General features: G+C 56.7%; 2 protein-coding genes across 9 annotated transcripts in view; one reads left to right on the top strand and one right to left on the bottom strand.

The window, feature by feature from the left end:
* The window catches only part of SETDB1 (SET domain bifurcated histone lysine methyltransferase 1), a 31257-nt gene extending 22018 nt beyond the window's left edge, over positions 1-9239 (top strand). For 6 of the 7 annotated variants that reach the window (XM_075907472.2, XM_075907467.2, XM_075907466.2 and 3 more), the window contains exons 16-22: positions 914-1545; positions 2733-2761; positions 3194-3326; positions 4974-5139; positions 5600-5811; positions 7320-7408; positions 8323-9239. In XM_075907472.2, the coding sequence (XP_075763587.2) occupies positions 914-1545; positions 2733-2761; positions 3194-3326; positions 4974-5139; positions 5600-5811; positions 7320-7408; positions 8323-8440 (1379 nt within the window). In that variant the 3' untranslated portion in view covers positions 8441-9239. Of the gene's footprint in view, positions 1-913; positions 1546-2732; positions 2762-3193; positions 3327-4973; positions 5140-5599; positions 5812-6605; positions 7250-7319; positions 7409-8322 lie in introns of those variants that run through there. The other variant, XM_075907468.2, reaches the window with a different exon arrangement.
* A 1492-nt stretch (positions 9240-10731) lies between these two features.
* CERS2 (ceramide synthase 2) overlaps positions 10732-14867 on the bottom strand; it is a 46803-nt gene continuing 42667 nt past the window's right edge. For both annotated transcript variants that reach the window (XM_075907473.2, XM_006132049.5), the window contains exons 9-11: positions 13795-13901; positions 13383-13536; positions 10732-12561 (exon numbers count right to left, since the gene is read on the bottom strand). In XM_075907473.2, the coding sequence (XP_075763588.1) occupies positions 12433-12561; positions 13383-13536; positions 13795-13901 (390 nt within the window). In that variant the 3' untranslated portion in view covers positions 10732-12432. The remainder of the gene's footprint in view (positions 12562-13382; positions 13537-13794; positions 13902-14867) is intronic.

The raw sequence follows: 14867 nt of genomic DNA, 5'->3' as shown, positions 1-14867 counted from the left end.
TCATTAGCTTGGTGCATATGTATCGACCGGCTTCCTGATGGTTTTCACAGTCTAGCACTGGGTTGCCAGTAGCTGAGTGCTTTGGTTTCTTAACCTTGATGCTGCCTCAGTGCTAGGTTATTACACAAACTTGAGTTCTTGGCCCGCATGAGTCCAGATACCATAGGTAGTACAGAGACTGGGCACTGGCTAATCAGTCCCCCCTTTTCCCCAAGCAAAGTGTGGGAGATGCCGGGAACCCCTCTTCCAAGAGTCCCCAGCTGGGTGGGGCTGTCGTGCCGTCATTAAAATGCAGCAATAAAAAACCAGAAAGGGCTAAAACAGGGCCAGGGTCTCCCTGCTGGCTCTACAGTTTGGGGAAGCACAGCAGTGGGACTAATGGGAAATGCTGCCTCAGCGGCCTCGTCCTCTATGGGCTGGACCTCCTGGCTGTACTGTGTATCCCATGATGCACCATAGACTCTCCTCGTGCTCATTTGCATTGTGGGAGATGCAGTCCCTCTGGGGATCCCAGCACATAGAGGAGAATGGGAGCCTGAAGGTCTGGAACTACAACTCCCATGAGGCCCTATGGTGGCATTTCAGAGTTCCTCCTCCCCGCTCCCTTCCCTCCACCCATTTTCTGGCATCTGGCTTTTCAACAAAAAGTTGTGTTTTTCCATGAAAACCAGACCCTTTCCCACTTAAAAAGGTGGAGTCCAATGCCAATTTTCCATTGAAAAATAGCTTTAGTTGAAAACTCAGCACTGGTCTGAGGCACTGTTCTACTTCCTGCTCCATGATCTACAGGTCAGCTGGGCTCAGCTCAGGTGTGCCTGCTTGTCTTAGCCACAGGCCTGTGGGGGTTGGGTGCTTTTGAATTCTTGAAGGGGTTAAGCCTCCTCCTCCAGCTCACGGCCCGCTCACTTTCCAGGGAAAATCCTCACGGACGACTTTGCCGACAAAGAGGGGCTGGAGATGGGGGACGAGTACTTCGCCAATCTGGATCACATCGAGAGCGTGGAGAACTTCAAGGAGGGCTACGAGAGCGACGCCAAGTGCTCCTCCGACAGCAGCGGCGTGGACCTGAAGGACGAGGACGAGGAGAACACAGGCAGCGAGGAGCAGGAGGAGTCCAACGAGGACAGCTCCGACGACAACTTCTGCAAGGACGAGGATTTCAGCACCAGCTCGGTGTGGCGCAGCTACGCCACCCGCCGGCAGACCAGGGGCCAGAAGGAGAACGGCCTGTCGGAGACGGCCTCCAAGGACTCCGGCCTCACCCGGCAGATCAGCCATGACGAGGTGGTTGTGACCACGGCCTGCAAGCCGCCCATGTCCGAGGAGACCTCCAAAAACAAAGTGGCCTCCTGGCTGAGCTCCAACAGCATGTCGGACAGCTTCCAGGACAACGACAGCGCCTCCTCGTTCAAGGCCAGCGAGGCCAGCGAGGCCAGGGCAGGCAAAGGGGACGTCCTGGGCGGCCGAGAGAAGCCTAGTGCGTCTGGGCTGGGGGGCAAGGAGGCCTTTGGCTTGGAGACAGACTCAAAGGCGCAGAGGAAGGAGGTAAGCGAGGCTGTTGGGATGGTGCTGTAAGTTAATGGCCTTCCCCATCCCTGGGAAAGCCGTGGGTGTGGCGCAGAGCTGGGGAAGGCCTGGCCAAGGGTGCTGATCCTGGCAGGGCTGCTGTAGCGTTCGTGGATCCCAGACTGTCCCGCTAGACCAGGGGTCTCCAGCCTGTTGAAGCACAAGATCATTGGTTGAATTTAAGTGCAATCCAGGATCTACCTCAAATGCCAACACCCTGGCCCCGCTCCAAGGCCCTGCCCCTGCTCACTCCGTCCTCCTGCCCTCCCCCATGCTCCCTTCCTTTCACCGGGCAGGGGCAGAGGGCTGGGGCGCAGGCTCTGGTCTTGGGCTAAGGGATTTGGAGTGAGGGGGGCTCTGAGCTGAGCCTGGGTCAGGGAGTTGGGGTGCAGGAGGGTACAGGCCCTGTAAGGGCGTTTGGATCCAGGGGGCTCAGAGCTAGAGCAGAGGCTTTGTGGGGGATGGGGGGGACGTAACTGGGGCAGGGGATTGGAGCTGGACACTGCTTACCTCAGGCAGCTCCTGGGGGGTGGGGGGTGGCTAAGGCAGGTTCTCTTCTGCTTTAGCCCTGCACAACTCCAAAGCAACCAGCAAACTCCATCCCACGGCCCCCCCATTCTGTGGAGATAGAATACAGAGTGGGGGGGGCACCCTGACATCCGCGTTCCTCCTCTCCCTTCCCTGCTCTGTACCCGGGAAGGGGCCGCTCCAAGGCAAAGGGCAGGCGATGTGCAGCAGTACAGGGAAGGGCAGCTGAAGAGCCGGCACTTGGTAGCTTCTTGGCCCAGCTAGTCAGGAACCCGTCAGAGGCGCCAAGATCTACCGGTAGATCCTGACCTGCTGGCTGGTGACGGCTGAGCTAGACTATTCGATTTTGTGCTGCCGCCAGGGTATTGGTCAGGTAGGGACGCGTTCTCCCTGCTGCAGGGATGGGAAACCAGAGGCGCAGAGGGAGCTGGTGACGTGCCAAGCAGAGAGGTCGTGACCGAGCCAGGGATAGAACCCAGGCGTTAGTCCCAGGCCGAGATCCTCCTTCCTACCCTCGTGCTCACATCCGACCCGCCAGGGGCTTGGCAGCATTCAAGGCCCAAAGCCGTGCTGATCCGGGCCAGTGGACGTCCTGCCCCTGCCACTCAAGTGTAATTCTGACCTTTTCCCCTTTGTAGGAACCTGAAGAGCCAAGCAAGCATTCGATGTAAGTGTTGGAACAGTCGAGTGAAACATGGCCGCTTGCCAGAGCGCTCTGGGTGCCTGGTATTGCCCGGTTGCTGTGGGGGATGGGTGGCCTTCCACGTAGTTTAAAGCTATCCTGTGTGGCCAGCCAGTGGGGAATCTCAGAGGAGCTGCCCCGTCAGATACAAGCGCGAGGGAGAAACCAGCTGCGCGTCAGAGGGGGCGGGGAAAACTGCAGCATTACTATGGAGGCTGGTGAACCCGTTAGGTTAGACCGTGGAACAGGACTGGCAGGATTAGCAGGTTAGTTGGGCATGGCCGTCTCCTGCCTGCTCCAGCTGCCGGAAGCCCTTGCGATCGGGGTGCTGCCATTAGGTTCGGAGTAGCCCCAGGGCAGGCGGGGGAGATGGCTAGGAAGCGGCCTGGGTGACTTGTTTGTGTTCTTGGCTCCCAGGGCACCCGAGACAGGCAAGGTGTATGGCTACAATCCAAGCCCCATGAAACTGGAGGGGATCCGGAGGCCACCCAGCAAGACGACCGTGCATCAGAGCAGAAGGCTTTTGGCTCCTCCACAACAAGCGACTGATGTGAGAATTGGGCTTTGAGGCTTTGAGATCTTCGCAGACGGGCCTGTGCCGCGTGCGGCTTCCGTTTTGCATTGAGGCTCTCTGTCCCTCCAGTCCTTCGCGCGCGCTGACCTGACTAAGGGCCACCCCCCGGCCCGTGGGTTATAGTTGCTAGTTCCTTGGGGCTGCGGCTTCCCAGGGTTTGCTCAGGCACGTGTGGGGTTTGAAGGCTCCGTCTCGCTATGGGAAAGCAGCTGTAATGACTTGGGTATGGTTTAAAGGGCAGAGGGACTGCTGCGGAGACTCTTCCTTGATCTGGGAGCTATCTGAACCCCATGCTAGTGTCAAGAAAGACTTGCCCCAGGCACATGCACAGGGACAGTAGGTATCCTCCTACCTTCCCCTAGATCACTGAGCATCTGCTGGGATCTGATTAGACCCGTCCCATGTGGCTGATCTCCTGTAAATTCCCCACGAGCATGGATTGGCGTTGCTGGATCTTGGCACTCACGCTCTTTCTTATTGTAAGAGATCGTTCACTCCCGGCTGGGCAGGCTACTGTGATCCTTGGCTCTGCGTGTCGTGTATTTCGTACAACGTTGGGCACCGAATTTGGGGTTAGAACACTTCCTGCATCATTAACTCCAAATTGCAGACGTCAAGCAGGCAGCTCGCCAAAGTTCCCCTCTAATTTTTTCCATCCATGTGCAGAAAAGATTTTGTTGTGTGTGAGGCACGTGCGGATGTGCACCACCAGTGGGAACACACGCAGCTGGCTGTGGGCGCGCTGCTAATCAGCTGGGTGGCACTGGACTCTCCTGGGTGGGCGCCCAAACGCTCAGTGTACAGGGAGCCCTGCAGCCAAACCAACCAGGCCTGGCTGCCGTTGTGCTAGTGGATTAAACCAAAGTTAGTGGGCATGAAAGATCTTGTTTCACTCCGCAGGGTGAAGGGTGCAGTCTCCTAGCAGGCTGGTCAAATTCCACCTGGGAGTTACGAACCAGCCTCTCAAAATTTCTCTTGCAGTTTCAACTTTTCCCATGTAATAAACCATGGACAGTCATGCAGCTTTGTGCTGTCGGCTGTCACGCACCACCACAGAGGGGGCAGCACATGTCAGTGGCTAAAATCCTTGCTGGCCAAAGAGTCTTCAAACCAAAAGGGGCTATAGAAAACACGCGTGATTGTCGTTAGGCCTGTGTAGCCGGGTTCCTGGAGTCTGGCTCTGCCTTTTCCATGTGCATTTAAAATGGCTTCCCACGAGTATCGTAAGCTTTAGTGAATAGCTGCCAAAGGGTTTTATAGAAAGACACAATCTTTTAACTTGGCTCCATGGAGAAAGGGAAGTGTTAACACTCATGAAGGGGAAGTCTTCTGGCACTTAAGAAACTAACAAATATATAGAGAATCAAGAGCTTTTGTGGGTTAAGCCCACTTCATCAGATGAGTCGGAGTGGAAATAACAAACCAAGAGTTGTATAAACAGCAAAAACCTGGCTTTAGAGCGCGACACACAGTTAATGTCTCTGTTCAAGCCCAGGGTAACCGTGTCAGATTGGTAGACGAATGCTCCCAGCCGCGTTAGCAGCGTTGTGGAGAGGGTAAAAAGGATGCTTTCAGCCTGTATCGCGTCGCGTCTGAGCCACTGTTACATGTGCATGTTTCCAGGATGTGCTGACGCTGTCGAGTAGCACGGACAGCGAGGGGGACAACGGGCAGCCGGCAGCAGGACAAGCGCAGGGCAATGCAAACGACAGTGACGACATCCAGACCATTTCCTCTGGCTCTGAGGAAGAGGATGTTGAGGATAAAAAGAATTCCTCTTCCGGCCTAGGTAGGGGCAGCTGCGGCAGCCGGTGGTGGGATAATGGGATTGGACAGGGAGTGGTGAACATGATGAATGTGTCTGGTGCCCTGAGTGGAAGAGCCGTATCTACCTGTTACGAACTGATCCCCGTGCAACTGACTAGGCTAAATTCTAATGAGATTGAGGCGTCAAGTTTCTCAAAAGTGATTAGTTTTGGGTGCCCAACTCAAGACTCTTTTTTTAAGGGACCTGAGTTCAGATGCTGGTGCTCAGCCCCTTCCTGAAAACCAGGCCCTCCTTAAGGTATCTCACAGTGGGCCCCCAAACTAACTAGCCACCATTGACAACTTTAGGCCTCAGATCCTGAAAAAAGAGGATTTTTTGGGGACTCACTGGTACTGAGCAGGGGTCAAAGCTCGTCACCACCGTAAACCTCTCTCAGGATGTGGGAGGAAGTGGGGCCATGACGATTTCTCTGTTCTGGCAGGCCCTGTCAAAAGGCAAGTGGCAGTGAAATCCACACGAGGGTTTGCCCTCAAATCGACTCACGGGATCGCCATCAAATCGACCAATATGGCATCCGCCGACAAGGGGGAGAACATGCTGGTGCGCAGGAACACCCGTCAGTTCTATGACGGCGAAGAGTCCTGCTACATCATCGACGCCAAACTCGAGGGGAACCTGGGCCGCTACCTGAACGTGAGTTTCCTTTCGCTGGCTCCGTGCGTCCTCCAGAGGCATCCGCTGCGCCGCCTGGGATTCGGCTTCTGTTCGATTTCAAGCAGACCCTACCCAGGAGCCTCACTGCTCTTGGGTACAGGCCCGCCAGTAGGTGGGGCACAGGGCAACTTCCCTGGGGCCTGGTGATTCAAAGGGGGCGGGGGCTCCTGGCCCTCACTGCTCCTGGGCCCTTTAAATCACTCCCAAAGCCTAGGGCGGTGCTGAAGGCCTGGCAGGAGCAGGCTAGTCCAAGGCTCTCCCCTTCCAGGAGCAGCATCCCCCTCCCCCCATCCTCCTTGGCCAACTGTATTGCTGGGCCCCTGGACTCCTGTGGGTCCAGGTCTAGCCCCAATGCAAGTGCTGTCCTCTGAACATCAGCCCTGCCCTTGTTGTCACCATCAGATGAGGGCCAGTCATTGCTGGGTCTGGTGGCTGTAAGTCAACACCCATCCACTCGGGACAGCTCTGAGTTCGGGGGGAGGGGGGGGGGTCTGTTACTGAGCTGTCCCAGTGCAGGGGCCTGGACTTGAGCTCTCCAGACTCCTTCCAGCCCTGTGTATCTGACTTGTGGGCCACTGTTAACCTGCAGCTTGTCTGCGTTGGATTGGGTTTGTCCCCTGCGCGTGGCTCCGGACTAGCCTAGCGAGGAGGGGAGATGCTGCGTTTGCGCCCGACGTCGCGCATGGGGCGGAGGGGGCAGGGTGGAAACGCAAGCATTGAAGACAGATGCCACGTGGGGCAGTCTGCAAACCAGGCTCTTTCTATCTCACCAGAGGGTTTACCTGCCATTGCCCAGGTCCTTCACTGACATTTTTCTTCGTTTGAATCGTTGCTCTGGGGTGGGGCCGGGGCAGAGGGGCTCAGGATGCAGGTTGCCCCGGGGAGAGAGGACAACCCCAGCTCTGTCACCGCAGCAGCTTGCAGCCAGGTGAGAAGCGCCTCTCCATGGCCGCTGCAGTTGGCACCGCCAGAGGAGGGGGGCATGTTCCCTAGCTGGCCGGCCGACAATGACAAAAACACAAACTCCCTGAAACGTATGGGAGAGTCGTCCCTTTCCCCAGCCCTGCTCCCTGCTGCCCCCCTGTGGTCATTCTACAGTATAACCTTCCCTGCTAGCGGCTTCCTCCCTTTCCTTTTTTTCTGAGAAACAATCCCATTCTGGGCACATCCCAGTGTCCTGGCACAACCCAGCCCCTCGGTTGCTTTGTTGTGATGAGAACACACTGAATGCCAGATGCAGTGGTCCCAGCTCTTACCTTGGAGCAATTCTTGAACAAACAGGTGGGCAGGCAGCCCCAAGACGCGCTCAGATAGTAGACAAGACAGAAGGTTCTGTGGAAGCCCCACGTCCTACCCGGAGTAAGGCAGCGTAGCCCCTATTTCAATGGGCTTCAATCGGATTTCCAGGGCTTAATGAGTAAGATCATTGTTACAAACACTGCAACCCGCCGCCTGCTCATCAGTTCGCCTCTCTTGTCCCTTCACAGCATAGCTGCAGCCCCAACCTGTTTGTGCAGAACGTCTTTGTGGACACTCACGATCTCCGGTTCCCTTGGGTCGCCTTCTTCGCCAGCAAGTAAGTGACGCCCGGGCCTGCGACCGGCCACGCTCCTGGCTTTCTCGTCCCTGAGGGTTCGGGTGCTTCAAAAGGTCACGGGGAGGCCAAGCCCCTTCAGGCGCGTTGTTAGTGGTTTGCGCCAGGGGGATTCTAACGTGGTCTTGCGACGAGAGCCGGGGTGGGGGAGTCGGGGCTGCTGGGGTCTCTTCCCAGCTCCATCCCTGGCTGCTTACGGGCTTGGGCCGGTGGAGAGACTGTCAAAGACACAGGCCCCCGGCTGCCTTTGGGAGTCGGAGCAAAGCCAGCCCCTTGGGGTCCCAAGTAACTGGCAGCTGCACGTTCTCAGCTCTTCTGGGGAAGGGCGTTAATGAAATGGGGACATTGTCGCTCTCGCGGGCTGACGCTTCCTCTCTCCAGAACCGGTGCGGCCTCCGTCCCGGTCGTTTGAGGCAGCAGGGGGCTCTTACGGGCTTGGTGCTGAGGAGGCCTGAAGCCCGGATTGCTGTCTGTGGTAGAACTGAGAATTGAAGCCTGGTCTCTTGAGTGCCAGGCTAGGGCTCTAACCGCTAGACTGTACTTCCTCTGGATCCTGTAACAATGTATTGGACCAGCCTTGGCTTGCTGGAGGCTGCCCAAAAAGCTGCGGCGTTCTCGTGGTAGCAGAGAAATGTTTCCAGGCCGTAGGTGCTGGCTGTGCTGCCTCCCCCCCCCCCCCCCCCCCCCACCTCTTCTGTTGAGCAGGCTGCTTCTGCAATACTCCTCTGCCCTGGGGGCGCAGCCCAGGCACGGATCTTGTCCTTGAGCAGGCACAAGCGTTGCCCTGTCATGTGGCCAAGATGCATGTGCATTCTCGGGACCACCCAAATCTCCCGTCGGGTCACTGTGTCCCCTTCTGCTCCCTAAGTAACCTGGGCACCTCCCTTCCTTCCCAGGCGGATCCGGGCTGGGACTGAGCTCACCTGGGATTATAACTACGAGGTGGGCAGCGTGGAGGGCAAGGAGCTGCTGTGCTGCTGTGGGGCGATTGAATGCCGAGGCCGGCTGCTGTAACCGTGCCACTGCCTGTTGGCCCCCCTGGACGCCGGTTGTTCTGAGCCAGGAAAAGGTTGATTCTCAACCATAAGCCTTCCCCCTCCCCCCGCACAACCCTTTGTCTGTGAGGGTGACGTACCCTGTTGCGTCTCAGCTGTTTGTCATTACACACTGTGTTTAGGTGTAAGAGTAGCTGTTCCAAAGCTGGGTACAGCAGGTTGCAGTTGTCCAGCTCACTTGACGAGATGCCTGATGGTACAAGGACCACACCCGTGCCCAGCTGACAAGGAGGAGCTGGGTTGTGCATGTGGGACTGACTGATGGCCATGGTCCCAGCAAGCTGTAGGTCTCTGCTTTGATTGGGTGGCTCAGAGCTGAGAGAGACTTGGAACCACTGTCCTGACAACCATGCGGTGCAAGTGTGACACCTGCTAGGCAGCCAGCACAGCAGGGTCCTGCTTTTGTCAGCTGCCAGCATCGCCTGTTCCTCTAAAGGCAAGTCTGCCACTGTCAGTCTCCCACCCAAAGAACTAGGCCTCCACCATTTGCGTTGGTGCCTGTCAGCATTTCAATTAAATGAAGCATTGCAGAGGCCCAAGGGTTGGAAGATCCACGATGGGCCTGCTTGGGGTTTCACTGGGGCATTGTGTGTGGACCAAGGCTGGGTTACACCAGAAGAGCTGTGAGTTAAGGGGTCTGTCCTCCTTGGACTTTTGTGTTGTAAAAAGCCTGGCTGCTGTTGAAAGCAGTAATGTGCTTTTCTTAAAGTCACCCAAAAATAAACCCCCCTCCCACCATGGAGCAGCGTGTGAACATGGCCTGCTTTTGGGATCGGTCCATTTGTCTGAGCGCTCTCCATAGCGGGGCTCTAGTGTTCTACTTCTGTGCAGGGGGGCATGGAGTCAGCCTGTGGGACTTTGCCTACAACCCAGACCCTTGAGAGGACTCCCTTGTTAGTGAAGAAACAGGGGTCCTGCAGGCACTTCCAAAGCCCGTTCTCACGGCAGTGCCAACCGCGGATGATAAAGGCAAAGCAGGCAGGAGCAACTCCTCTGATTTCGCTCCGCCAAGCGGCTGCTGCCCTTTGTAGCCACATTGGCCTTGGCATCAGTGTGTTCAAGCAGAGGAGGTTTTATGGGCCCTGGCTGCCTAGAGATACAGAACAAAGTGTCAGTTCAAATGGATCTCCCCTCCTAAAATGCCCTTCAGTGTGGGATATCTAAATGGGTAAAATCCTGTCTCACTCTGAGGGCAGGGGCTGCTGGCCAGGGTAAGTTTTAGCAGCTGTGTAAACACACAACCTGTCTACTTTGACCTGCTCATTAGGTTTGAAGGGCCAGCAGCAGGTGAGCAGAGCTTAAGGGAGGTAGAGCAAAGCTGCTGTGCTGTGTGTCTCTTCCCAGCCAGCCAGCATGTTGGCCAGAAGCTGGGAATGGGCCACAGGATAAACCACTTGATTCCCTCTAGGGCACTGGCCACAGCTGGAAGACAGGACAGTGGGCCAGCTAGCCTATTGGTCTAGCCCAGCGTGACGCATGCCCCTGGGGGAGATGCCAAGCTGGAAAAAGCAGGAGTGAGTCAAAAGCATAAGTGGGGCATGGGCACTGAGGTGCCCTCGATCAGCAAAGGGGGCCAAGAGCTACGAGCTGTCGGAGCTCCACCCTTGCTAATGGAGGAAGAGCATTTGACCAGGGCTGGTGAAGTGTTTTACAGTAATTACCTTTCCTAGGACAGCTAAGAGCTCCTCTGCTCCGTGCCTCTGCCATCCAGCCACGCTAATGGACGAGTGCTATTAATAGTCAAATCAGCAGCTTCTCTCCCCCAGGCTGGCAATAGCCCCCCCATGTTTCAAGTGTAGTCTCAGTGCTGCAGCAGGCGGCTTTTCTAGGACAGGGAGGCCAACTGTGGTTAAAATAGGGCAGGAGGAAGCATGTGGCATTCTGATGCCTTTCCACACATGCAGCGCCCACCCTCAGGGCTTGGCTCCCCCCAAGCATTCCAAATAAAGGCCAGACTTTGAAATGCTCCCTACACTGCCCAGTGGGTGAGGGGGGGATCCAGATTTCTAGCAGGCCCAGCTCACTTGAAAACCTGGCAAGGCCTTAAAGGCAGGCTGATCTGTGCTAGCCTGGGGAGGCTCACAGTGACCAGGGCTACCACTCAAGGCTACTCTCATGAAAACCACACCTAGCATAAGCCAGAGCTGCTAGGAAAGCTGTTGCATGTTTTGTACTGACCCAAGCGCGCCCACGCCCCCCCCCCCCCCCCCAGACACAACACAACCCTTCAACAGAAAACGAGAGGCCTGGTTGTACAGAAGTTTTAGTTTTAACTTTTAATAAATTTTAACTTTTAAAAAACAACATTTTGGTCTGAAGTTAGGTTAATGGTCCTTGTCTCCAACCCCTGTCTAGCCTGGAAAGTTTTATTGCCTGCAGCATGTCAGCCCCCCCCGAATTGGTTTTGACGTGAGACTCTCTGTGGTCCAGTTCCTTTTTGTACTTAGTCCTAGCTTTAAAAAAATAAATAGAAAAAAATAAGTTTGATTCATTTGTCCATCTATAACCAGGGAGGAGGAGAAAATGTCTGTACACCGAGAGTGTAAAAAAAAGGGACATGGAATAGATCATTAAAGCTGGTCAGAACCAATTTTTATAGCGCAAAACAATGGGATGTGTTCAGTCCTTGCTGAAATAGGGATTAGGTAGTGTCTTCCGATGCCCAGCTTCCTTCCAGCAAATACTCAATAGTGTTGTCTAATAAATCAGCCATTAATACTCAGACATTCAGCTACTTCCTTTAGCCTCTCCCCTGGGATAACAAATGGCACCTGATGCCCAGGTCTGTCACTGGGGTGGAGAGCTGTAAACAGCACAAGGTCACTAGGGCTGCTCTTTATTCACGCGCCCTAGCACAAGCCAGGGACTTAGCTCCTCCCAGCCCTTTGCTTGCCGGGGAGCCAGCCGCCAGAGCACTGACCGCTGTTCGCTGGCTGTGGCAAGTAAAGCCAAGATGTGAACCAGGGGCTTCTTTCAAAACGAGGCCCCCTTCACAGTGGGAGCCAGTAATCATCTTAGCCCCTGAACACCTTTGGGCTCCCCCGAGGGCCTGCACAGGCTCAGACTAGCGAAGCTGCAGAGCTGGGACTGACAGGGTGGGCTCTGGCTTCCCTAAGATTTGATTCCCTCACTGCAGCTAAACAGGTGGCCGGGGAGGCCTTGCAGTCATTTAAAAAACCCAACAACTGACAACAAGGGAGAACAAGCGAGTCTTTGCAATTGCCCCCAAGGCCTCAGAGGACACAGGAGACAACCGAGTTCAGCTGTGTGTGTTATTTCCACCAGCAACACAGCTAGGGGATTCCTTTCTGGAAACTCCAGAGGAAAAGAGCAACTAAGGAGGCCGTGAAACCGTGCCTCGCCAAGAACAGCCTGGGAAGGAACTGGCACCAGCCTTCTGCATGTGTGTGAAAAACCAAACCAAACCAAACCACCATGAGAGCAACCTGCCCCCCTCCCCCCTGCAGCAATGGCTGCCGGCACAAAGGCTTCCACCGTACTGCTCTAGTTCGGAGACAGGGCCTGCTAGCCTTGGAGAAGGGAATCCTTGCCTCCCCGGTTGGTTTTAAGGCAGCTGGGTGAGGAGAGAGAAAGGACACTACTGTCTGGTGGTACAAAGAGCTACCACCCCTCCCTCTCCCAAGGTTGGCACATTTCCATCTGCAGTGACAAGGAAGAATGGCGCATTCTAAGCACACGTGGAGGGGTGGTGCTGGCACTGCAGGGTCCGTTCCTCTAGGCTCCCCCCTAGCTGGGTCAGCTATTTCCACTAGATCCCTTCTGAGGAGAGAAGAGGGGGAGTAACTATTTCTAGGGGACAGGCAGGAGACCCTTGTACTATGGTTGGCGGCAGGGTGGAAGCTGAAGTTCTCAAAGTTTGGCTCTCTCAGCTCACGCCTGCGGTGGTGGGACCGGGCAGCACGCTGACGCCACGTCCGCATGCGCCTGAAATCAGTCGGTTTTCCGGTGGTTGTTGTTTAGGACGGGGTGCCCGTTGGAAAGGGGCCCGTTCTTCGTCACCTCCTCCTCCTCCTCCGTGTTGTCCGTCTCGTCGCGATCACTCCTCTCGTCTTCCACCACCTGGAGGGGTTGAGAAAGGAGCTTTGTGAATCCAGGTGCAACGGGGCAAGTGGCCTGGAGCAGGGGGAGTGTCAGGATGCCTGGGTTCTGTTCTTAGCCCTGCTTCTGTGCCTTAGTTTCCCTATGGAACAGCATGAGCAGGGCTTAGTCTGAGGTTCACCCCCCCAGCCCTGCCCCTCCACTGGCGCCATCTTGACTTAAACTGGGCAAAGCCCTCCCACGGAGTCCACCGCATACTTCAGAGGGCACCAGCTGCTGCCTGTGAGTGAGGCTAAACCCACAACTGTGACACTGAAGGGGCCCCCCCACTGCCTTCCCTTCCCTTGCGATGCCCCAGGAGGGGGCTGCTGAGCTCTGGCGTCTCCCTGCTGCTGCCCTAGCCAAGGCCTCCCGTTCCAAAACCACAGCACAGCCCGAGGCCTGGGACATGCCACTTCCCCCAATCACCCAGGCCCTCACCAGCATCAAGAGGCTCCATTCCCATAGGAATCAGCAGGGTCCAGGAGCCTGGGTGACAGAAGAGCTGAACCCAACTTTTCTCACCCTCAAGGCAACAGAGGGCCCAGTGCCCACCAGCACCCTGTCCCACCCCAATGCCTGCACCTCACAGGGGGATCACCACGCACTGTTGCGCCACAAACCAACCTGCACCCGTCCACATCCTGCTAGTGGTCCCCATTAAAGCAAGAGAACTCCCCTTCCCCCCAATGGATCACAAACCCCTGCACTTCCTCCCCTCCCCCCCCCCCCATCCTGGTGAGGTGGCAGTGGCTTCCCTCCTGGCCCCCTTCCAAAGTGCCCCCCAGCAGAAGTGAACCTGCCTTTCCAGTTATGAACTTGTGGGCCATGCGGATGATGAGGTAGGCCCAGAAGATATGCAGCGACTGCAGCACCACCATCATGCAGTTAAAGTAGTAGTAACCGAAGAAGGGCGGGTACAGGTCCAGAGGGTAGATCACTGTGCAATGCATGATCCTAGAGGGAAGAACAAGAGAGCCCAGGCATGTTCACAGTACTGAAAGTGGGGCGGCTACATGACCCTCCTGCTAACGCAGCTCAAACAAAACAGGAAGTGCAGCCTAGTAGCTGGCGGTGCAGCCTGGGGCTAAAGAGCCCTGGGTTCTAGTCCCAGCTCTGCACTCCCCAACCCCCCATGATGCAGCAGCAGAGCCCGCGGGAGGCCTTGCAGCAGCACCCCAACGCACATGGGCGGAGGCCGGGGCGCTGGCTCACCAGAAGGGCAGGATGACGAGGCGAGTGACGATGAAGACGGCAGCGAACACGATGAAGATGTTGTTGCAGGTGTTCTTCCAGCCGGCGTAGTTGAACATCTTGGCAGACTGGGGCGAGAGGCCAAAGTGACAGTGAGCTCCAGGGCCCTTGAGGTGGGGGGCGAATGGGGGGGCCTCTGGAGCCACTGCCTCGTGGGAGCTCTCCCACTTGCAGAGGCTAGTGAGGGTGTTAGGCGCTTGGCAGCAAAGGCAAAATTTGCGCCCAACACTGGGCACTGACCTGGCACAGCTGAGCCCGACCCTGGGAGAAGGGGGGGAGCTTGTACCACGTCTTCCCCCACCCCCTCCAGTTTGGGGCCAGGCCCCCGCACGCACAGCGGAGATGGAGGAGGGTCGGGCTGGGGATGGAGAGGCAGGGAGAAGGCTCCAGCCACCAGTGGCAGGCAGAGGGGGAGCAGGTGAGCTGAGGGATGACAGAGGAGCAGAGGGGGACTAAATTGGCACCCCATTAGCATGGCGCCTGGGAGAGACTGCTCCCCTCCCTGCTACAACACTGTCAAAGGGAGTCAGATTCCTGCTTCTCTCCCACCCTTCCTCAGTTGCCCCGGGAGCTCCTTAGGACAGGAACCATCTCAATCTGTACATACAGCACCTCCCAGCATGGGCCCTGTTCTTAGCTGGAGGGCGGGAACAGAACAGCAGCCCTGCTACCAGCAGCTGCTGGTCTGGTTTCCGGGCAGGGCCTGAGTTTGGAGAGTAGCTGCCAGTGACAGAGGGGGCTCCGCACATCCGTCTCGTAATGAAACGGTCACACGTCAGGTGCACGGCTGCGGCGCCTCGAGGGCCCAGCGCGCCCGGCACGGCCCAGACGCGGAGTGACTGGCCGTGCCCAAAGGAGCTCAGCGTCCAGAGAGACCCAAGGAGGGGAGTCAGGGCACCTGGCTCAGTGGGGCAGGACCCCCCATTCCCAAGGGAGTTGGTCCCCCTGGCTCCATGTGGTGCTTCACACTGCCCAGGAGCCGCCCGCCGGGCCTGCTCTCACAGGCATCGGGATTGCGAGCTACGTCAGCCCGT

The sequence above is a fragment of the Pelodiscus sinensis genome, chromosome 22 (genome assembly GCF_052426305.1).
Source record: "Pelodiscus sinensis isolate ZL-2025 chromosome 22, ASM5242630v1, whole genome shotgun sequence".
Taxonomy (NCBI): domain Eukaryota; kingdom Metazoa; phylum Chordata; order Testudines; family Trionychidae; genus Pelodiscus; species Pelodiscus sinensis.
This window is presented reverse-complemented; position numbering and strand designations above follow the sequence as displayed.